Below are 24910 nucleotides of genomic sequence, written 5' to 3'. Positions count from 1 at the left end.
TGAGGGGGTGAACGAAAAGTTTCCTTCGAAACACATCAACAACAACTAACAAATATTTTACCCCTTTATTGTATCGTGAATATTTCTTCATGTCCATCAAATCGGCTTGCCACAACTCATTAGGCCCTAAAGCTATTGTGGGTCGAGTTGGAAATTTGTATCTGACAGGTTTATGAAGCGTATAAGTGTCCTGACGCATTAGCCAATCTTTCGCTAACCGCTCAGAAATATTCGCTTTTTTTGCTAACTTCTTCACACCACCAAAAGAAGCAGGATTTTCCAAATCGTAGTAAATATCCCCTAATAATTCAGCCATTGAGCACCAGGTTCGTGCGTTCTACTTCGTTTACGTGCACTTCTCTTAGGTTCTTTTTTTTTAAATGGTACTCGCACTGGAGTGAAGTAGCCTTCAGGTAAATTCACCGAACTTATATTGCGTTCATCCGGAGAACTTTTCTTCTTTGGTGTTAGCAGACTTTCCTGGGCCAGTGAAGGAGAGTCTTGTGCAAAAGTTCTTTTAACCATATCATTTTGTATCCATTCGAATGGTATTCCAGTTTTAATCAATTTCATAAAAAACAATGGAAAAGCACTGGGGATTTCAGCTGATCTTCTATTTCTGAGTATAAAACTGAATATATCGATGATATGCGTACCTGGCAAAGATTTCCCGTCTATTAATAATTGTCCTTGTTCATTCCAGGATAGGTTAGCTTGCATCATTTTATCTATAAGTGGAAGAACATACTTCCTTGTTGTTTGTGGAATTGAAAGATATATCTGCTTAATTATCGGATCTTCGTCCACTTTTTTAGGTGATTCGATAACTGTTTCAGTTACATCAATCGATTCCTCAGGTTTTTGGATTGAAACTCTGACAGGGTCGTACGGAGTATGAACCAGTTTTTTGTATTTAGAAACGAGATTATTAAGTATTTTCACTTTGACGTCATCAGACATGTTGTTGGTATTCAAAAGATTTCCGATCTCATTTTCGGTTTGTGACTCCTCAGATATTCTCATTCGCCGAGGTAACAAATATTCTTCTGGAACTAAGGCCATTTTTTTAGCCATTTTTAACGCTGGAAAAGACTGCCTATTGCGCTGATCACAGAAGGAATAAGATATGGTAGAAACGCTCCACCTGTTTGATTAGATAATATCCGTTTCTTGACGTGGTTTGAGACCTTCTTGTCAGCAAGCTTTCTAATCACTGTCTTATATTTCTTAAGTTTAGAAACATTACAGTTCAGGTCCTTGTTATGTAGGGCATTATAGCATACTTCACATATAGAATGCAATTGGGATGGACTAACATTTTTCAGAACAGCACGACGTTGAAGTGGGGTTGCTTTTTGTAAGAAAGCAAGCATATGGTAATTTTTACGTATTGACTTCATTTTGTTGGAACAAAAACACAGTAGACACCTTCTGCGTCCGAGAAACACGAATCTCTCAAACGAAGCGCTTTGTTGCTTAACGGATGACAATCAACCAGCAAATAAGCATACGGTTTCTCAGTGCTTTTTTTATAAGCATCGATGAAGTATTTCGACTGACCCGGGAACATCTGACGAGCCAAACACTGAATTTGACTGCAATCCCTGTTGTTCCCAAATAAAATAAGATAATGAGTATTAAGGGAAATATTTCGAAAAATTTTATTTTTAGGAAACAGATTTTGAGTTAAAAGTATAACACTTTTATTGCCGTGATGAGATGTTACTGTAAATAAACGTGATACTTCATCATTTAAAGATTCTAATAAATCATCAAGAACCACGACATCATAAAAATCATCAAATGCTTCAGGTATGCCTTGGTAAAAATCTATTTTTGATTCTTCTATAAACCATGGCTGGAACATTGAATAACACCATAAGATATTGTTAATATCTCTCCCATAAAGATTACACTTTAATAACTTTCTGACTAAAGTTGTTTTGCCACTTAATGTGGGTCCAACAACTAGTGTAGTGGATGGGAAACGAAAATGATAAAGATCATTCATCACTACATCTTGACTGGCAAAGTTTTGAGAATTCATCTCTATTCAACTGCACACCGACAAAATATGGAGCTAGCTTCCCTTGATTGTTTTTAAAGAAATGTCTGATATCAAAAACACTTTTATTATCCTTTAAGCAAACATGAAAAAAGTAACTTCTTCCAAGATAAACCGATTCAAAACAAGATGAATTAGTGAGATTGGGCGTTAAAGCTTCTTTATCATGATTAGTGGTAAACAATATCAAGAGGAAAAAAAATAGCAGGCAAATAATGCTTATTACATAAAAAGAAATAAATCTTGTATGCCGGTTTTGAAAAGAGAGCATCGTTTTAAATAGCAACCTTGAATGCCGCGTGACAAGCTTACAATTGCGTTATCTTAAAGAAAAGTTTTCTTTTTATTCAGGTTAACAACAAAAGCAGGTATATTATAATGAGATACGGAAAAACAACCTTGAGAGGGAGAGATTTTAAGTAATCGGACTTGCGATTTTTGGGTGTGGGGGTTTTCGTGTTTTATTTGAAGCCAGAACGGGACAATTTTTGGTGCGGTGCAGCCAGAACGGGACAATTTTTGGTGCGGTGCAGCCAGAACGGGACAATTTTTGGTGCGGTGCAGCCAGAACGACCCAAAACACCACTACTTACGTTCCCTTCGTGTCATCGCACCATCTGGAGAAAATCATCATCTGATAACTGATGAGGAAAAATGGTAAACGAAGAAGTTTTTATGAAGTTTTTCGTTATTACGTTCTTTGTGTTCATCAGAAGGAATCCGCTAATGTCCCATTGATGGATGTTTTTAGTATAATTATACAGCGTTATATGATGATTGAATAAATTAAAAAAAAAATTAAATTAAAATAAAATATCATATGGTCCAGTGGTTGTCAAAATTTTTTTTTTGCCCAATGGCCCTTTGCACCATATTTGCTCCCCCCCCCCCACTTTTCTCCAGGACCTTCTACTCTCATCTAAGAGCGAGACCCTTTCTCCTTATTGAATTGAATTTAGTCAAAGGGAAATTTATTGCACAAGTATCTATTAAAAAAATGTTGGCCGCTGGAACTCCCTGGGACAGGTGCGGATCCAAAAGGAAGGGGGGGTTCGATCCCTCACTAACACCGAATTGTCTCGGAACATTACGTCTGTGTATAATATATAATGAGACGTTGCAGTCATCAATATTTTCATGAGGTTTTCCTTTTATCCCATTTTTGATTAACGTTGCGTTTGTGCGATGCTTTGTTTAATATTTTTTTCAGATATTTTTCGCATAAATGTTTTCATGAAATGAACTAAAAGGTCTAATGAGAGAGTGTTTTATCAGTGTTTTTTAAAATTTTTTTACAGTGAAATTTGATTATTTAGCGTTTTTGAAACATGAAATTTTCAAATTTCATTCCGATTTTCTATCTGAATTTTTTTCCTGACCATCAACAGAAATAATTTTTTTTGTCACATGAGGTTCCCAAAATTATAATTATCATGATTAATTTCCATTAATTAGAAATTTAGTTAATTGGAAATTTACTTTAATTACAAAGAAAAACGTGCTAAATTCATGTCCAATTTTTTAAAACTTCAAAAATATGTTAATTTAATAGCCAGTCATCATATATAAAAAAAATTGTGTGATTTGGTCACGAATTGTAAGATTGGTCAAAAATGGGTCAACTCTCTTTTGGGTTGTCTTTCTTCAACTCCGACTTAATTCCAAACGTCAAATATTGTTACAGAAAATTAAATAATTTAATTACCTGAAAATTTTTTTACAGTAAAACCTCTCTTTTGCGGACACTGACAGGACTAAAAAATTCGTGCGTGAAAGAGGGGTGATCGTTAATCAGGGGTTTGAAATACATACTTTTATATATTATACAACTATAAATTATTATTTGGCCGTAAAAAAAGGGGGGGGGGGGGTGACCGCATCTGAGGGGGTGTCCGTTAAGAGGAATTTTACTGCAATGCAACTTATAAGCACGAATTTGCATGATAATCGTAGTCGACGTCAGCTTGACAAAAATAATTTAGCCAATTCCGATATGATCACGTGACATTAAACAATAAAAAAAACCCCGGTTGTTAACAGCAGTGTGTGTTCCACGCGAAATTCCACGGTTGCTGATAAGATCAACCGCACCAGCCGAACCGTAGTGTGCAGGTAGCCTTAGGCCGGGACCTGACTACGGCGCGGTTGCAGGCGGTTGAGGTTGGGGGGGGGGGAAGGCATCATCTATAGTTTTATTCTGTCAACGCACAGATACAACTGCAACCGCTGAGCACGGTTTTCTCAACCGAGAAAATCCACATTTTTTTTGGACGGTTGGGGTAACCGGAAAGCTGCCATCATGTATTGCAAAGGTGTGAACACCCTGATGAGACGGTTCGGCTGGACCTGCGGTTGCTGTCTTCCATTGTCTATTAAGTGGTTTGACAAGGAGGGTGATGGTATTTGGGATGCACTGGACAAAGGAATTGCTCTCCTTCTCAGGTTGCCATAAAAATGAGGGGAAAAGACAAATTCGAAGAACTGTATGGTGAAGTTCTATTCCACAGAAGCTAATTATTTGTTTGGCGCTTTTGCACTGATAGCAATAAAAAAACCAATGAAGAAAAAATTAAATTTTCCTAACTAGTGAAATTTTTTTGCTTTCCTACATGAGCATACATTAAGACTCGGTTATAATGACATTCATAAACTAACGTGATTACGCTAAAACCGAGATGTATATTTTAGAATACTTGAATGAAATGCATTGGATCCCGATTATAACGTTTTAGCAAAAAACCAATTAGTTATCTCATCCAAAAAAGTACAAATTGCCAGGAGGCCCAACCATTTCTAATAAATTCATAAAAAATTATGAGAAATAAAAATAATTAGACATCTGAAGGAATAAATTTTTATATTTGCAAATTTTCCGTATCAAACTTTCGAAACATTTATTAAAAGCCTAAGTATGAACCGGGGAGGAAATATGTCCAATTTTTTAAAACTTCAAAAATATGTTAATTTAATAGCCAGTCATCATATATAAAAAAAATTGTGTGATTTGGTCACGAATTGTAAGATTGGTCAAAAATGGGTCAACTCTCTTTTGGGTTGTCTTTCTTCAACTCCGACTTAATTCCAAACGTCAAATATTGTTACAGAAAATTAAATAATTTAATTACCTGAAAATTTTTTTACAGTAAAACCTCTCTTTTGCGGACACTGACAGGACTAAAAAATTCGTGCGTGAAAGAGGGGTGATCGTTAATCAGGGGTTTGAAATACATACTTTTATATATTATACAACTATAAATTATTATTTGGCCGTAAAAAAAGGGGGGGGTGACCGCATCTGAGGGGGTGTCCATTAAGAGGGGTTTTACTGAAATGCAACTTCTGAGCACGAATTTGCATGATAATCGTAGCCAACTTCAGCTTGGCGAAAATAGTTTAGCCAATCCCTAGATGTCACGTGACATTAAAAAATAAAAAACCCCGGTTGTTAACAGCAGTGTGTGTTCCACGCGAAATTCCACGGATGCTGATAAAATCAATCGCACCAGCCGAACCGTAGTGTGCCGGTAGCCTGAAAGTTAATAAAAGTCTAAAGATAAAAGTATTTGTTGGACATAAACCGCAAAAACCACAGCCGGCGTGAAGCAATCCGTACTTGTTCGGTCATTTTCAAAGGAAGACGCTCGTTCCACGGCCTTTGTATTGAAAGCCATAAAAATTATTGCTTCCCCGAGGCGATCGCGGATCCTGACAAATACTTTTATCTTTAACTTTAATTATCTTACCAAGGGTCCCCTAGCAAACTCTCGTGGGACTGTACCTTAAACGTGCCTTAAGACAAAAGGTTTTAAAATTGGAGGAAAAATAACTAATTCCAATGTCCCTTATTTATCATGACAATAAATGTTCCCACATAAAGATGGAAGAAATTTTTTACTTACTCACTGTCGAGGGGCGTCAAAAAATCTTCTTTTTCACCATGGAGCTGCAGAGTTAACGTTCCTTTGAGATCCTTGTGTTTTATCCGTGGCTTGTACAGCTTTACGGATACTTGATAGTGATAAACTAATAAAAAGAATCTCAACTTCAATTTTACGTTATGAAATAGGAATAGAAAAAATCGGGGTAGGCTGTGTCACGGATACAAGTTTTGACATGAATACGTTTGTACCTTTAATCACGTGATGGGTACTTGTCTTTATCATCATCGGCTTTGGTATCGTTTGTTAGCTATTCCAAAGACAATGTTACCTATTTTTGTTTGAACTGCTCGAGATATAGCAGAAAACAATTTTTTTACGAATCAGGACAGCGGACCTGGTGCCCAGATGGGAAAATGGATGGTCTTTGCAATGTGCACCAGAGGACAGGGCTGCAACTAGGGAGGAGCTGACAGCAGGGCCGTAGCTTCTCGGAGCCCTGAGGCAGACATTTTTTTTGGGGGCCCTTGAAAGGAAAAAAATTGCGCAAAATAAGTGTACATTATTAGTGAGGCCCCGATTCGGCTCGGGGCTCCGGGGCAATGCCCCGGCCTAGTTACGGCCCTGGCTGGAAGGTCTGGTGCGCCAGACCAGAGGGAGCTCAAATTTTACTGTTTAACCTCTCCTTCAGCACTACAAGGGGACGCCAAATGTGTGCTCGGCCCGGGTGACCACGCATCTAGTTGCGGCTTTGTCTGACGATAATATTGCTTTTGACTTGCGTTGCGCATTTTTTGAGATATAGCGAAAAGATTTGCTACAAATCAGGGCAGCGGGGCCTGGTTTCAGACGGGAAGAGATGTTGAAACCGGAGTATCATTGAATGCACCTTTGCAATGTGCATCTGATGATACCATTGCTTTTGACTTCCGTTGCGTATTTACTGAGATATGAACTAGAATTTCGTCACACAACATTTTGTGAATGCTCCCAGTGTCGTCAGATGATTTAAAAGACGTATTCACGTCAAAAAAAAAAAAACAACTTCATTTTGCATTGCAGATAATCAGTGCCGTCAACCTTTTGCAGAATTGGTACCATGACTTTTCAAACTTTCTAATTAATGAAGTATTAAGCTGGACTGCTGTGGTCTAAGGAATCTACTAGGTTAATCGGGAGTGTTTGGTGATTATTTCCTTGGATGAATTCAGATTCACTGTGGAAGATGGAGCATGCTACCAACAAGGATGAGGCCAAGAAATCAATCGTTATGCTTAATGTGTAATGATGTAGACAGAATCAGAACACTGTTATATATCTCAACAAAAATAAGACATGGTCTTTCTTCAAGAATCATTCTGGGTCATGTTCATCTGTTATAACGATTGTGAAGTGTGAACACCAAGGCTCTGCCACCTTATTTATTTCGTCACCGAGATACGAGTATTGAAACAATAGACCTTCAATTTCTATACAGTCACGTCAATGCACCTCTACACAGGACAAATGTCGTTCATTTATATGCAGTGTGTGTGTGTGTGTGTGTGTGTGTGTGTATATATATATATATATAGATAGATAGATAATCGACGATGTCATCCGTACAACATGGATGGTACTTTCTTCAGATCTCATATCCATCAGACATATTTGAGATTCTCTAGATTAACTTGAAGCATACAGAAAAACCCCATCCCAGAATATTAAGAGCTTTCTAATTGCTTTGCAAGAAAAATGAGGTTGCAAACCTCTTTGCCCCCATACAGTAGAAAAGTGATGAGAAATTTACGGCCCACGGGTCAGATACGGCGGCCCTTTAATGCGTTCCAGTACAGTGGCGTCGGAGCCGGGGGGTGCTGTGGGTGCTCGAGCACCCACGGAAGTTTGTAGAGCGGGTTCGAGCACCCACAGAATTGATTCAAAATCGAAATTTCCTACATGAATCTCAAGACGGGCACCCACAGGTTCGAAACACTTCCGACGCCCCTGTTCCAGTATCAATTCACAAAACAAAATAAACACCTACGCTGACCATACTTTATTTCATAAAAATACGGGAAATAGAAAATCGGGATCCATACGTCATACCACAAATCATTGCCAAAAAAAATTGTCAAATGCTAGTTATGTTGCTAATTATAGCTATAAAAAATTTTCAAAGGCAAGTAAAGTTGCACACTATTATCATGGCTGGAGATACGGGGGGGGGGGGGCATGCCCTCGTCCCCAGCGTCAAAGGTAAATCCGACTGATCTAATGTATTTGCGTATATATAAATTGACATCATCATCATCGTGCCTCCCCCAGACTTTCAAGTTCATCTCCGCCTGTGACTATAGCTAAAATTGTTGAAAATCCGTCAGGGAGCTTCCACAAAATACAATGTTTTGAAAATTGATATAATTCACCGAACAAAATATATGTTTGAGATGAATATATGATATGAGAATATGTTTATATATGACTACCCCAGTAGCACAACGGTATCGTTGGGATATCGTACCGATACTGGTCCGACGCTGGAACGTCGAATGAATATCGAACGTCGGAAAGAAGTCGGAAATTTTTACGTGTCCGATATCGAACGATATATTAAAAATTTATTCACTTAGTAAACCCCAGAATATCGTTTTTTCTCTAAAATAGTTTTACTCTCATTTTTACGGCATTTCGTTTCGAAGGAGAATATTTTGTACGTATAATTAGTCCCTTTTGAAATAATCAAAATTCTCTATGTCAAACTACGGTGACCAATGCATGTCATTTGTACGTCGAAAGATATCGATAACGTTGTCGAACGGCATCGAAATCTCTGTCGTTCGATATCGGTGCGGTATAATTAATTATGATACAAATTATATCATGATAATTATGACTAAGTCATGGAAAAAATCTTAATTCTTGATTTCAAAAGTTCAAGTAAGCTGCATTGGAAATTAGAGAGAAAACGGGAAATTTTATAAAAATGTTCGGACGCGGGAAAATTACGGAAACGTCCTGTAAAATAGAGGTCATATGGTCACAATATACATAGTTTCTAGCTCACGAGCGGCGGCAGGAATACTGCACGCTGGTGGTAGCCGCTGTGGTGGTCGAGTGGACCACCACAGACTGAAAAGTTTGGACTTAACGGACTGAAAAGTTTGAGCACCGCTGGAGTAGACTATGCGTCAGGGTTTCCAACCTCTGTATAGGGTGAGTAGTTGACCAGCTCGAGAGTCATCGATAACAAAATCCGCGACAAATTAGTTTAAACATGTAGCAAACAAAAAAATTCGACTGCAAAAGTATTTGTTTACTCTGTGGGACACGAGGAGTTGTTTCTGTAGGACCTAAATAAAAAAAAGTATTTGTTTACTGTTCAACTTTCATTTTAAAAATACAGTACAAATGTTAACTATGCTACTCAAAATTCACAAATACAGGGTGTCTGCAGTTCAATTTGATGTTTTTCTCAGCTGTTTAAAGGGTTTCGTGCTCTATGCAGCCAAGATGGATATCGTCGTGCTCTGAGCGACCAAATTCTTCTCCATTCTTTACTTGGACAAATCCTTTCTTTTGTGATATCTTGGTGAACAGAGTAATCTTTCTCAATTAGATTTTCTTTCTTCCTTTGTATTTAAACTTCCTTCTCCATATCACCAATATAGGTAGAACTATAGGAATATGGTGGGTTACGTGCCCTGTGCGACCAAGGAAGAATCGTGCCCTGTGCGACCAAGGAAGAATCGTGCCCTGTGCGACCAAATCCTTTACTATTGTTCACTTCCACAACAAGGGGCCATCCGTCATGTCGTGGCATTATAATCGAATTGCTATTCTATTTTTGTAATCCATCTACTACAGAGATTATGTAACATTTTGGTTAGTATGTGATGGAAGCAAAAAATCTTTTTTTCAGTTTATTTAAAATCGTTTTTATATTTTTTTATACCATTCAAATCGGATGAACTAATTTAGTTCATCGAGACGAAAACTAGGATTTGCAATTAATAATAAATAGCCTACATGAACAGCGTTTTCAAAAAGGGAGCCGCTGTATTTTAGAGTGATACGAAACATCTTGAGAGTAACATTATACAGTAAGACTTCAGTATAACGTTGACCACGTTTAGTGTGATCCCGCCTATAGCGTCAGTTTTTTTTTTTGATCCCGCTAGTACAATTTGTAAAAAATTTTATTCGTTATTATGTTACCCCGCTGATGAAGTCATTTTTATTCGGCCCCGAGGGGGGGGGGGGCGTTATACCGAAGTATGGCTGAAATATCAATTAAGACAGTAGTTTCCAACGGTGTGTCACGTGTCACGTTAGGGTACTTAGAGATCCGAAAGGGTTGCTGCTAACTTCTTCAGATATTATTTTCATAACTTAGGGTTTTCGCACGCCAAAAAAAATTCAGCCCATCATATCGTTTGACAAGCTGTTTTCTCACTAGACTCCAAAGACAGTTGCGGTAGTGTAAAAAAATGATCATATTTGACGATTTCGATGAGACGATGACAAGTTCAGTGTTTCACAAACACTTTCGCTACAGGCCATTCAATAACGTAACATAGAAAAAACTCAGTCATTATTCATTGCAATTAACAGTCGTTACAGTTTTATGAAAACTTAACAACTTAACATAAATATGACAGTATATCAAACCAATAGTAACATGTATGTTCAATTCAAATTATTCAATTTTTACCTATGTGAGCGTCATTATTGATTTTTTTTTTATTTCAAGGACAAAATAACAGAAAAAAGTTCTAATTTGAAAAAGAATCCCCCCCCCCCATTCCTACATTTCAATTCTGTGGAAGCTCGTGAATAATGCCGAGCACGTTCGTAGAGTGCCAAGTGAATTTAATTTTTGGAGTGAATAAGTATTAAATATCAGATACCTGACTGAATTGGCAGCATTTTAAATGCTCGTATCATCCAGTGCAAAATAGAAGTTTTTGGTTACAGATTCATAAAAGAGGAGAGGTGGCCAAACGTCCCGTTTTCGGACAGTAGCGGTTTATAACTAATGTTTTGAGCTGTCGCGAGTTCGCTTGTCAGAAACTTTCCTGACACAGGGTACTACAGAAATAGCAACATGACAACCGAAAAATATTGCTACAGCAGAGTCCCACATTGATTGGCTAGCGCAGCAACCATTCGGTAAGTATGAAAAAAAAAAAGAGTCCGTCGTTCGGAATCGGCAATAAATTGTAGGTCCTGGTCTAATTGGCCCTCGTGTGCAGAAAATGACCGTGGTGCGACAAAAATGATCAAATGATATTTTGAGCTACTACAAATCAATGTAAAAAAATTATTTCAGGAAAAACATCGTTCATCATGGCATGGTGACCATATTTCGTTAGAGAAATATGGAAAATTAGAATTTTTTATAAAGAAAAATACGGGACATCACTGAAGATATTGGCAAAATTACCAACTGTTTTAAAATTTCTGAAAAATTAACGAAGGGTGAGCAATGACGGGATACTAGAAAGTGCAGCGAATTGAACTCTAATTAACCGAAAAAATGTTTAATATGGAAAATAATGAAAAATAAATGAAAAATGTTAACATTAAAATCTACAGGGAGGAATTGTGATCAGTGTTACCAGAAAAAATAATTTTCAAGAGTAATTTCACTCCTCTCCAAAATTTTAAGGGATAATTTTGTGTAGAGCGGAATATTTATTTTTTATTAAAATAAAAAATAAATTAGATATGACTACCTCCCATCCCTCCCCCTCTCCCGACTTTATTATTAGCATTTTATAACAATTTTACATCAATTATTTACATCGATAGGATTTTTTCTTCTTTATTGAGGAATTTCCCTCATCATTGGGGGAATTATATAATTTATGTCCAAATATAATGTCATATGTTCATATTTTATAATTTATCCGGCAAAATTATTTCTTTTAGTATTTTAATGATAAATTAGTTCACATATCAGCTCAAAATAGTGCACTGAAAATGTAAAAATAATTTTAACCAGGTTTTCGGGTAAAATACCCCACTATGCGTCGTATAAATGTAAAAATTCCATAAAGAAGATATTCAAGAAGGTCGTATAAATGGTATCTACTGTATTCCTATTGTTCCACACCTATATTGGTGATATGGGGGAAATTTCAATACAAAGGAAGAAAGGAAATCCAATCGAAAGATTACTCTATTCACCAAGATATCACAAAAGGAAGGATTTGTCCAACTAAAGAATGGGGAAGGATTTTGTCGCTCAGGGCACGACGACCAAAGCGCTTGCCTCTTCAAGCGCTTTGACGACGACTTCCATCTTGGCCGCACAGGGCACGTGTCGCAGAGGGCACGGTCGCACAAGGCACGACACCATACGGTGGATACTGTTTATACGAACTTCTTGAATATTTCCTTTATGGGACTTTCACATTTATGCGACGTTTGGCTTCAGTCACAATCAGTGCTCGCGAATACGCTTCTAGATGCGTGATGCACACATAAAAATTTAACTTTAGTCCTCCAAATTTCGTTGAGGAGTGAAAATACTTCTTCAAATTTTAGGTTATTTTTTTAAATATAGTTATTTCTTGGCCTGTGAAAGTGTTTGTGAAACACTGAATTATTCTCATCGAAATCGTCAAATATGATCATATTTTAAATATACTGGAAAATAAATTGTCGACCTACTTTTCCACTCATTTTCATCAAATTTGGATGCTACCACACTTGTCTTTGGAGTCTTGTGCGAGTACGGCTTGTCAAATAATGCGATGGGCTGAGTTAAATATTGTGTCCTACACAGGAATTTTTTTGGTGTGCGAAAATCCGAAGTTATGAAAAGAATGAAGTTGGCGGCAACTCTTTCCGATCTCTTTTTGCGCGACACCTTTGAAAACTACTGTCTTAATTGATATTACAGCCAGACTTCGGTATAATGTCATCTCAGGGACCGAATAAAAATGACTTCATCAGCGGGGTAACTTGATAACGAATAAAATTTTTCACCAATTATGCTCTAACAGGACCTAAAAAACTGACATTGTAGGCAGAGAACGTTAAACGTGGTCAACGTTATATCTTGTTGTATAATGTTATTCGCAAGATGTCTCGTAGCCCTAAAATGCTTTTTGAAAACCCTGTTCGTTTATTTATTATCAATTGGATGTCCAAGTTTTCATCTCGATGAACTAAATTAGTTCATACAACTTGAACGGTATGAAAAATATAAGAACGATTTGAAAAAACGAAAAAAAGAAAAAAAAAGGTTTTTTTGCTACCGTCACATACCTAACTAAATGTTAGATTATTTCTATAGTAGATATATTACAGAGATAGAATAGCAATCAATTATAATGCCGCGACATGAGGGATGGTTTCTTGTTGTGGAAATGAAGTGAAGTGAAAAGGATTTGGTCTCGCACGATGATATTTATCTTGGTCTCACAGAGCACTACAGCTTTAATCACTCATCCGAAACGTATGTTAGGTACGAAAGGTTGTGTTAGTAAACCACCTGCTGTTTGAAGACAAGCCAAAACCGATAAGATGGGACATAAAAGTAATGTATAAAAATATGCTGTATGAATGTGTAAACAAACTTTTATTTTGCGCTAAAAACACCAAAAATTAATAACAGAACGAATATATTTTTATATAAAAATTGTATTTTATTTTTACGATGATGGAGTCCAAATAAAAATTACTCGATTTTGGTGCATATATTAATGTTACTATCATTTTTAGCATTATGAAAAAAGAGAACGGTGTTTTTTTTTGTCATCTGATTTCGGAAGTTGAAATTTACTTTCGGCATAATGTTGAAAATATAAAACAAATGTGAAACCGAAATTAGTTTGCAAATATGATAAAGTTACACGCAAATATAGCATTATACATACGCCAAAAAGGTGATGATTTCCCTGTCTTCAAGTAGAAAGCGTGCTGAATGGAGTTGTTCCTGAACTGTTTGTATTCCTCAGCTCGTAGGCCCATTATAGCACACTTTTTCAAATCAGTCCCGCAATCTGCGCATTTTCCCTGAAGGAACGTTTCCCAATTTGAGCATTCGTAACCTACTGGAACAACTTTTTTGAAATTAATTGAATGGTGCATGAAATCCAAAGATCTCTGATGATTGCAGCTGACGAATCTTCTTGTACCTAAGAGGAACGTGATATATTAATTATGCATTTTTCGAAGTACAGCGAAATACTTATAAACGATCACTCTACCAAAGTTTACCAATTTGTTTTATGGCCAAATAATAATTTCCCAGGAAAAACCCTATTTAATAAATCCCTACTTTATGAAAATAACATGTTGCTGATTTTAAGTGTGGCGTGAAAAAATCACGGTGTTTCTACATTTTTTTACTATCAGGTCATTTTTTTTGAATGCGATTTACCAGAAACTTCGATAATTGTTCACGTTTCATTGAAAATGAAATCACATATTTGTGCAAAAGTATGTAGGGGAAGAGAGGATAAGAGTACGCACCTAGTTGATTTTTGATCATGAGACTTCATCTCCAAGTTTAATTTTCAAAATTTTTACAAAAGATAGTCTATTTAATCAAGAATAAAGGAAAAAATTTTAGGAATTCTCACATGCGTAATGGTTTCTTTCAGGCACAGCACTGGAATGATACTGCAATCATGTTGCCCATCTTGCTTTTTCCCCCTTCTTTCATATGCAGACCAAGAAAAGGAAAGAAATGCCTAATTCGAGCACCATTTCTCCACTCTATTTTCAAAATTAGACAAAGGATTCCACTTTCGTTTAATATTTGCATCTATGTTTGTGTTGTTGCATTAATTTTTTTTTGTGTTATAGCATGAGGAACGTATATCCAAGCACTTGTTCTCTAAGTAAACTTTTCCCTTTTATGGGTTTAATAAAATATAACGTTTAATTGTACTACCCTATCGATCTGGCCCACTCAAATTGCTTTCTGTCTCTCATTTTTCTTTTCCCTCTTCTCCTATTTCAGGATTATCATCATTCAAGTAAGATGTGCACCAAACAATTAAATATACCAACAACAATAAACAAACAATTATTCCCCCCCCCCGCCCCCGCAGCTGAAGAACGAGTTTTGAATTTCAGTTAGACGAGGTCGGACTGAGATCTCAGTTACTCGCTTGCGACGTGTTAATACAAATACATACAGCAAATACATGTACATAGGCCGCAATAGACAAAATGCCCAACAAAGTGTCCGAAAAAAACCCATAAAAAATACGGATGTCAAACATATCTAAAATACTGCAACTCAAAATTAGAGCAATTATCGAGGAAAAACTCATACAATTATGATAAAATATATTACATTGCCCATAAAAAGTTAGTTACCTTACAAAATATAGATAAATTCTCGATTTATCCTAGTATGAATATCGTATTTCTTTTTAAATGTGTCACTTGTGGTAGAATTAACGACGCCAGTGGGCTGTGCAAACAGCCTTTTGTGGATGTTGGGTGTTTAACTGATTGATTGGAATTGAATGTTAACGCTGTTTTGTCCCAAATTTTTTTCGTTTTTCGAATTCGACTATCTCATTGCACTTGCAAACATGGAATATTTTTTGTTAGCATCAAGAGAGGCAGGGCAACAACATTCTAATTGGGATTTCGGGCACACGGGGACGGTATAAAAAGTTAATTTTTTTATTTTAATAACTACAACTACTTGCAACATAAATGACATATTTGAGTACTTCATCTTATTTGGATATTTTTTTTAATCAGAAGTATGTATGCGCCTCTAGAACCAACGGTCCACCAGTAAAATGTCATACGCCCTGTTATCTATGCACCCTGTATATAGATTTCTGATATGGAAAACATTAGAAAAAAATGAAGCACTTTTACTTTTTTTTTAAAGTAACAAATTTAATTTTTTTTTAAATTTTTCAATGCATTTTTTTCTGAAAAATTTGTTTTCCATGATTGGATACTTGAGAAAAATAGGAGGGGAGGGGGAAATATATTTAAAAAATTAACATAACTACATTTTAAAAAATTGAAATTACACTTTAAGAAAAAAATCAAAATCGGCTTTTGCTATCGTATGACTGACAAATAACCATCTTTCTTTGGCGATCTTTGTTCCGATGTCACACGGTGTGGAAATCCTCACTTTTTTTTAACGATTTCCAAGATATCTCATCCGTCATTATTAAGTTTTCATAGGCTTGCGCTCCTAGTGATGACGGAGGCTTTGTTTCTTCGTTTCCCGTCACAGTCGAGGCGCTGTATATATGTAATTTGTATGCATTGTGTATTTAGACCATTCTCAAATCTCTCCCACTTCAACATGCCAGCTTCTTTATCTTCTTTCTTGTCCACAAGTCTTTTCCACCCTTCTTTTGAAATCCCAGGCTGCGGTCTCCGGCCCTTATGTGCCACTGGGCGCACGTGCAATTTTTCTCCCTAGTCATTGGATTCAGTCACCCATTTTAGTCAAATGTCTTGTACGTTGCATCGAGTTGATGGCTGTCTTCATGGGGAGAACGACGCGAGTAATTCGAAACTTGCGAGCACGGGGCAAGGGGAGCCACCACTATAAATCTTTGCTAACTTTTCCGACACAACTCTGCCTCTTTTGAGGTAACGGAAGTAAGGTGCTTTGCATCAGTCCGGGGCTGTGAGCGGTTCTATCTATCTATCTATCCTAGTGATGAGCCCGCTAGAGATTTCTAGTCTTCCTAGTAGAAAAGTACTAGGCGAAATTTCCATTTGAAGTCAAATGGTGTTTTTAGTTCAATAATTGATATATTGAATTGGAACAGAAATCTGTTTTCAGCTGTGGTGCAGAGTAAAGCATCCGGCTCCTCATTTCGCAGGTTGTTGGCTTGAATCCCGCTCTAAAAACATTTTGGTTATTTCGTTTTCCTCCCTTCCATCTTCGTTTTTGACGATCTCTGATTGCGATCTTCATTGCAATTTTTTTTAAACAGAAAAGTACTTTCGAAACTGACAAAGTGGATACTTTTTTGGAGTTTATCAGGCAATCTTTGACAGTATTTTGATGTAAAAAAAACTATTTTCTTTGACAAATGGATTTCCCTAATTTTTTTTTCTCGCAAGTGGTCAGAACTGACAGTGTTGTATAACTTTAAATTTTGATAACAATTCTACACTCGTGTCCATAAATTAAGGATAATTCAGAATCACGCGGAAATCGAAATCTAAAGTAAAAATTTCACCTGTAGAATTATCACACACATCTGCAAGAATGATATGCAAATTATAGGAGCCACCAGATTATGCCGATAGTACGTCACAATGACGAGAGTGTAAGAGGGGGGTATATAAGGAATGGTGGCAAAGAAGTAAAATTGTTCCCAAGTGTTCTGTAAGGCGCTCAGTGCCATAAGCGAATAGTTATGACACAGGGGACGCATGTGGATCATTTTTTACGTGGTAGAATTATCGACCGCCTGGAATGTGGGCGTACTCAGATGGAAGTATCCGAGGAGCTTGGAATTGCCCAAAGTGTCATCTCTAGGCTTTGGCAACGATTCCAAGATAACGGAAATGTCAGTAGACGTTACAGTACAGGTCGCCCCCGAGTTACAACGCCGAATGAAGACCGGTATTTGGCAGTAACTGCCAAAAGAAGCAGACGGAGCACAGCATCCGACCTGTCTCGTCAGCTATCTGCAGCCACGGGTACCACAGTTTCAAGGCAAACCGTGTACAGACGTTTGGGAGATATTGGTCTATATGCTCGCAGGCCTGTCAGATGTGTTCCGCTCACGGCAACTCACTGTCGGCAGCGATTAGCCTGGAGTAGAGAACATGCAATGTGGACATCGTCACAGTGGGTTTGTGTGTTTCCGACGAGTCCAGGTTTAGCTTGCAGTCTGATTCACGTCGGACTTTCATATGGAGAACACCCGGTACCCGTTACCACCAAGACAACATCATTGAACGACACCGTTAAGGTGGTGCAGCATTGCTCGTTTGGGGTGGAATTATACTGGGTTCCAGAACAGATCTGCATGTTCAAACCGGAACCGTGAAAGCCCCAATTTATCGGGACATCATTCTGGAACAACATGTACGTTTGTTTATGGGTGCCCTAGGCGCAGAATTTGTGTTTATGGATGACAACGCCCGTCCTCACCTAGCAAACATCGTAAATGAATGCCTTGAATCTGAGGATATAACCCGTATGGAATGGCCAGCATTCTCACCTGACTTGAATCCGATAGAGCATGTGTGGGACATGCTTGGCCGACGAGTTGCAGCCCGTCAACCACCTCCTACACGTGTACCGGAACTTCGGAGAGCATTGCTTGCTGAGTGGAGTGATCTTCCCCAGGATCAGATCGATAATTTGATACTCAGCATGCCTAGGCGTTGTACGGACTGTATTTCATCGCATGGGAGACATACAATGTATTAACCATCATACCAACCATGTGATAGTAAGTTTTTGTAAAGGAGATATTTTTTACAATTGCTCCAGGGAGCAAAAATCGTAGTTTTTATGAATGGTATCATACATACACCATCGTTTTTGTTCTTTATCTTTTGTTGAATAAATGGGCTTTATGAATAAGTAACGTTTGTTTTGTTTCTGAACCTTTATTTGCCGGAGCTGGCATTATCCTTAATTTATGGACATGAGTGTAATTTACTGCCAATAATCCGCGGCTGCGCAAAGTTGGAGATACGAATTTTGACAGTTTGAAAAGAACTTGTTCATCACCAGCAATGAAATTTTGGGGAGTGGAACACACAAGTGTTTCGTCATGTTTTTGTAAAAAAAAATGTCGATTTTTCCACTGAATTTTTTTATCATTTAGAAATCATTGATAACTACTCTTTATAAACTTTCTTTTTTAAAAAATACAATATTTCTCTTTCAATATCTCGGCGGAGAAATATCGCAGAAAACAGGTAGTGCGGTATTTAATGTGTCAAGAAATTTAGATTTTTCTAACGTATAAAAAGTTATTAAAGTAAAGAATATATTATCGTATATTACGAGGTATTAAAAAAAATTGTTTCATTTACACGCAGGATTTCTGAGTTTCACAGCTTGAAAGTTACCGAGTTATGCTCCGCCCCTCGTGAAGTCTTGCTGTTTTCTTTACTCATAGCAACCAATCACTGCGTGGTAATTCTGATACAACAAAGAATTTAAATATTGTATATAATTATGGCCCCGGTACCCCTCTGATTTCTTTCTGTTAGTGGCAGAACTGTGTATGACAGAAATGCCAGTTGTTGATTGAAACGAAATCTTGCTTAATGGTTCTTCTGATGAAAAGTGATTGCAGCATAGGAACGACACCCTCGTTGTCATTGGCTAGTTGTTTCCCGAACAGATACTACATAGTTGTGTCGTGAACAACTTTGTGCGTTGGGTCCAAAACCACGATGATTCTAGCGAAAATTGTTTGTTTTTGAAGCTTAGGAGGATTCAAATCTGTGTGGCAGTTGCGATTGTGCGGGCATTGTAAGTTTCTGCTTCTTGTTGTTGAGGTCAAATGTGCCGATTGGCACTGCTAATATTTCGATTCTTGCTGTCAGTTATTTCAAATCAGGTTTTTTTTTTTTTTTTTTTTTTTTTTTTTTTTGAACTTTATTTAACACGATGAAATAGCACAAAATAATAAAACAAATTCACCAAGAGATCCCGTGGATCTGTACTGATGAACACGAAGTATCGATGAGTAATTACAATACAATTTCAAGGACAGAACGAACACAAAAAAAAAAAAGAGGGGGAGGGAAAAATGTTGATAATTATATCGAAGTAATTCTGCATCTGTGAGCAATTATAGATACAATAGAATACAATTAGATAGTACAATTAGAATACAATACAACATTTCAAATATACAGTATGTTTTCATATACATTATAAATGAAGATTATGGAATGCTAGATTGATGCGAGAATTGTTTTGCGACTTCGACATGTGGAGGCAAACAGCAGGAAGTGTACTTAGACATTTAGAAAATTCGATTTAGCACTGATCGATAGAGCTCTGTTTTTGTTTTTTAAAAATGATCGTTGATGTTAGCTATTGAAAAAAGGTAATTTTTTAAACGTTTTTTCAGTAACGGTATTGAAGGGGGAAAAAGAATATCATGCGGCAGTTTGTTATAAAATTTCGGAATAAGATATGTAAAATGGTTTTTCTTCACTGTTTTATGTATCAAGGGAATATTAAGAATGTTATTGTATCTATTTGATGTCCTTGATAAATTAAGAGGGAGACAAAGTTGTTTTTTATTAAGTAGGAGAATCGATTTATAAAAATATAAATACCGCAAAGGGAGTATGTTAAGTTGCCGGTAGAGATCAAATGACGGAGTTGAGTAATTGCCAGTTAGTGATCGGATTATTTTCTTTTGGGTCTGGATGATGGGTCGCAACGTATTGATGTAGTCACTGCCCCAAACAGATAGTCCATATAATAGATGAGAATGAAAAAGGGAATAATAATATGACAGCAAAAAATGAGTATTTAGATAATGTTTTAGATAATAAAATTTATAAACTATAAAACAAAGTTTTGATTGGATATGTTTTACATGGGACTTCCATTTAAAATTTCGATCTATAACAATACCTAGGTATTTAATGGAGCTTACTTGTTCTAATGGAGTACAGGTACATAAAATATCAGTAGGGCAGTTTTTATTATGAAAAATGAGGTTACAGTTATCGAAATTAGTGAGGTTTGAGAAACTAATGTATTTTGTTTTTAGAATGTTTATTTCGAGATCATTTGATCGAAACCAATTTCGGACTTTGATTAAATCGTTGTTAATAATATGATCCAATGATTGATGATCATTCTCAGAATAAAGAAGTACAGTGTCATCCGCAAATGTGATTATTTTGGCATTTAGTTCAAGGTTACAGAAATCATTAATATAGATAGTAAAAAGCAACGGTCCCAAAGTAGTTCCTTGTGGAATTCCTCTGTGCATGTTTACTGGACTACTAATATGCTTACCACACTTAACAGATTGAGATCTATTATTAAGATAGGATTCAAATAATTTATAAGCAGTACCTCTAATACCATATGTGTACAATTTAGCAAGCAATATATTGTGATTGATGCTGTCAAAACATTTTCGTATATCAAGAAAAATTGCTATTGTTTGTTTTGAGTTATCTAAGCTATCAACCACAAATTTGCTAAATTCAATTAGTGCAGTTTCAGTGCTTTTGTTTGGCAGGAAACCATGTTGATTTTCTGAGAAAAAATTATTAGCATTTAAAAACGAGTATAATCTACATTTTAAGATAGATTCCAATATTTTGGTTGTCGTACTGAGAACTGAGACTGGTCTATAATTGCTGAGGTCATTCTTGTCACCGGTTTTATAGATAGGGGTAATGATTGCTTTTTTGAGTGATTCTGGGAAAACACCACTTTGAAAACAATTATTAACTAGATCAGAGAATACCTGAATGACGCTGTCAGGAAATCGCTTCCAAACTTTTGAGTTCATTGCATCGATGGAAGATACAGAGTTTTTTAGTTTGTTAATAATTTTCTTTATTTCAAAAATATTAGTTGAAGAAAGAAAAATTGAATTTTGAAAACCACGTACGTAGTTTTTATAGTCATCCATGGAAACTACAGTATTTCTTCCAATACTATTGAAATACAAGTTAAATTGATTGGCAAGAATCAGAGGTTCAACATTTTCTGGAAGTACATTCTCTTTATTCTCAGTGCCTAATATTCTGTTAACAAACTTCCAACGCTCAGTATTGTTACGACATTCCGAGAACTTGAAAGAGTAGTACTGTTTTTTAGATTGCTTTATTTTAGATTTGATTCTTGATTTTATATTTCTATATGCAGTTTCCATAGAGAGGTCATACGGATATTTTCTTGTTTTTATGTAAAGTTGTTGTTTTGTCTTAATCAAATTGCAAATTTCGCCTGTAACCCATGGTTTACCGATCTTCTTCCTTGAAACAATTATTCGGTCACTGGAATGATTTTGGACAATGACATTCATGGTGGATAAAAAATTATCAAAATCTTTTTCGGGATGAGTGTGATCGAATCGAAATTCATAATTTTGGAGAAAATTTGACATATCAGCATACCGAATAATTTTCATTTTCCTATGTATAGTTTGACTTATTTTATCTAATATTGGGGTGGCAAAGTGAAGTTTACAAACGATCGGAAAATGGTCAGTTATGTCTGTGTCAACTATTGATGAATAGTATTTGGTAATATTAGTTGAGTGACGTAGATAAATATGATCAATACAACTATCAGAAAGAGGCCTAGTTTGATCAGTAATTAAGGGGAGGAAACCATGTCCTGACAACATATTCATGTAATCTAGATCGTCATTATTGGGTTTTAATATGTTTATATTGATGTCACCTACCAATAGGACATTTTTGGATTTTGTATTCATTAATATAGAGTCAAGTTCTTCAACAAATTCTGATTTTGAAAATGAGTGTGATCGATATAAACAAAGAATAGTTAATTTGAGTGATGGCTGGTTAATGCCAATCACCTCAGCTGTTTCCATTGCGATTGACGTAATGTTATTATAATTTAAAGATTTATTTGTGTACACCAATATGCCTCCTGAATTATTGTAATTTCTACAGCATGGGAATAAATCAAAACCTGATATTTTATAAAGGTCAGACTCTACATCAAAAATCCACACCTCCGAGAGAATTATAATATCTATATGATCAACACAACTACTTATAAATGACATAAAATGGTCAAAATTGGCCCTAACGCTTCTTATATTCAAGTGAAAAACCTTAAAATTTGCTTTATTACTAATATTGTTACGTTGAATATCGTGAATAACGGAAAGAAACCTTTCTAGATCCTCCAAGGTGCTCATTTTGAGATTTAAATTTTCGTTACTATTAATTGACATGAGATAAGTCATCTACATGACTGATTTTGAACACCCCGGAGTCATCTGTTTTACGCATAAAAACTTTACCGTCACGAATCCAACAATACGCGAAGTTGTGTTGTTGCTTATGTTGTTTAGAATGATAAAACACATTTTTCATGTATGGGCTCAAATGTTCATTAAAATAAACTGGTGTGGGTCGTAGTCTGCTGTCGATCGAAGACGCTTTCAGTTTCTTAGATTTTGCCAACTTGAGAAAATTGTCACGATTAGATTTTTTATCGAACTGAATTATGATCGGCTTTATTTTATCTTTCATCTTCGTAGGCACTCGATGTATAACTGTAATATTGCCCACCAGATCACTTTGCACCTGATCAGCTATTCTTGCCTTCAATTCAATCACATCCTCATTTTCAGTCTCTGGAAGGCCTTGGATCTCAATGTTACAGCGACGGGAATATTGTTGTAGTTCACCAATTTCAATCTGAAGTTTCTTGACTTCAGTTTTTAGCTCAGAATTTTCCGATGACAGTTCTTGTTGCTTTGTTTGTAGCTCAAGTAATTGGGATTGATAGTGCTTGTTTTGGTCACTCAGTTCTTTGAATTGGCAGCACATGTATGATTTCAGTGATTGTATGTTAGCATAGAATGCTTCACTTATTCCGTTCACGATCTCTCTTATATCACTCGGCATTTTTTCAGTATCAAGAGAGAGTAACTGCATATCCATTAATGGTTCGGGATCCGGATCCCTCGTAGAAGTATCCCCTGGATCATCTTGTCTACGTGGATCTTTCTTCGATGACTTGCTTGTTGTTTCTTTACATTTAAAGCATATCCAACTCAGAACCCGATCACGCCTCAGCCTGCGGAATACCAGTTCGCTGAAACCTCCACAACCATAATGGAAGATGTCTTTGCATTTAGTGCAACTAATTGAATCGTCTGGAGTTATGATTGTCTCCACACACCTGGAACACACTTTCTCTGCCATACCGAATAAGATCAGAGCTCTTATTATTTGTATTATATGAATAAAAAAATATTTAACATATAGTACACATCCGTAAAATTATGTGATTACGAAAAATTGTATATGTTATATTAAATTTGAAATGAGTTACGATGAGAAAAAAAAAATTAGCAAGCAAACAATAATTTTCAGAGAGAGCCTCAACCGTACACACCCACTCGCCTAGCTGTTGCCATATTACTTTCCTTTGCTGTGGTTGTCAAGATTTGGTGAAATGTTCTGAACTTCCACCTCTCGCGTGACGCTTATATTCTTGTTAGCCGTTCCGACAACTTTTCCAAGGTTTCCGAACTTGTGGAGAAGATTGAATGAACTTGATATAGCAAGCGTTACCTATAGAGTTCGAAGTAAATCTTCACTGAGTTGAACTACTGGGTAGATCTTGCATTTGCCGGAGTCGCGCAGAATGTCATCGATCTTCTAACTCGACATCATATTTCAAGCACTGTTTGTCTGGTTCAAAAAATTCAGATTTAAGAAGTTGTATTAAACCTTGCAGCGGCAATAACGAGATATATCTCGCCTCCTTAAATCCCTCTTATTTCGGCAATGACGAGCCCAGCTACTACATTGTAGTTATTTTTATGGTCAAACATGGTTTCCATACCACCCTCTTCAACCTGTCAGATTAATTGCCAGTAGGCGTAGTCAGCTTTTGTTTCAAGTTTGATGCCAGAAGGAGATTCAGATTGCGTTTTTCCTTTTCCTTCGAGGTATAACAAGAGGTATAAGTTCCTTCAAAAGAATAACTTTACCCGAAAACTATAGAAGAATATTGACAACATGATGAGGTCAAATCAGTTTACAAAACACCAACATATATTTCGGCACTCATGGGTTATCAAGGTGGAAAAAAAAAACACGTTCTGTACCAACGAAAAACGTGGTCAGAATGAGAAAGCATCTGTGGTGGTCACGCTCTTCATTCTGACCACGTTTTTCGTTGGGCAGAACGTGTTTGTATTTTTTATATTTTTATCAAGGTCGAAAAAAATAAAAATAAAAACAAACACATTTTTCGTTGGAACAGAACGTGTTTTTTTCCACTTTGATAACGCGACCCATGAGT

The 24910-nt window shown here is 36.5% G+C and overlaps 1 protein-coding gene across 1 annotated transcript in view; it reads right to left on the bottom strand.

The window, feature by feature from the left end:
* LOC149080308 (pancreatic lipase-related protein 2-like) overlaps positions 1-24910 on the bottom strand; it is a 196774-nt gene that overhangs the window by 51353 nt on the left and 120511 nt on the right. Inside the window, exons 7-8 of the mRNA XM_089239435.1 lie at positions 13812-14072; positions 5965-6088 (exon numbers count right to left, since the gene is read on the bottom strand). Of these exons, the coding sequence (XP_089095561.1) occupies positions 5965-6088; positions 13812-14072 (385 nt within the window). The remainder of the gene's footprint in view (positions 1-5964; positions 6089-13811; positions 14073-24910) is intronic.

The sequence above is a fragment of the Pholcus phalangioides genome, unplaced genomic scaffold (assembly GCF_987345545.1).
Source record: "Pholcus phalangioides strain wild (caught in Gottingen) unplaced genomic scaffold, Ppha-v1.0 ptg000011l_1, whole genome shotgun sequence".
In the NCBI taxonomy this organism is placed as follows: Eukaryota; Metazoa; Arthropoda; class Arachnida; order Araneae; family Pholcidae; genus Pholcus; species Pholcus phalangioides.
The sequence above is the reverse complement of the archived record's forward strand: the minus strand, read 5'-3'. Positions and strand labels throughout refer to the sequence as shown.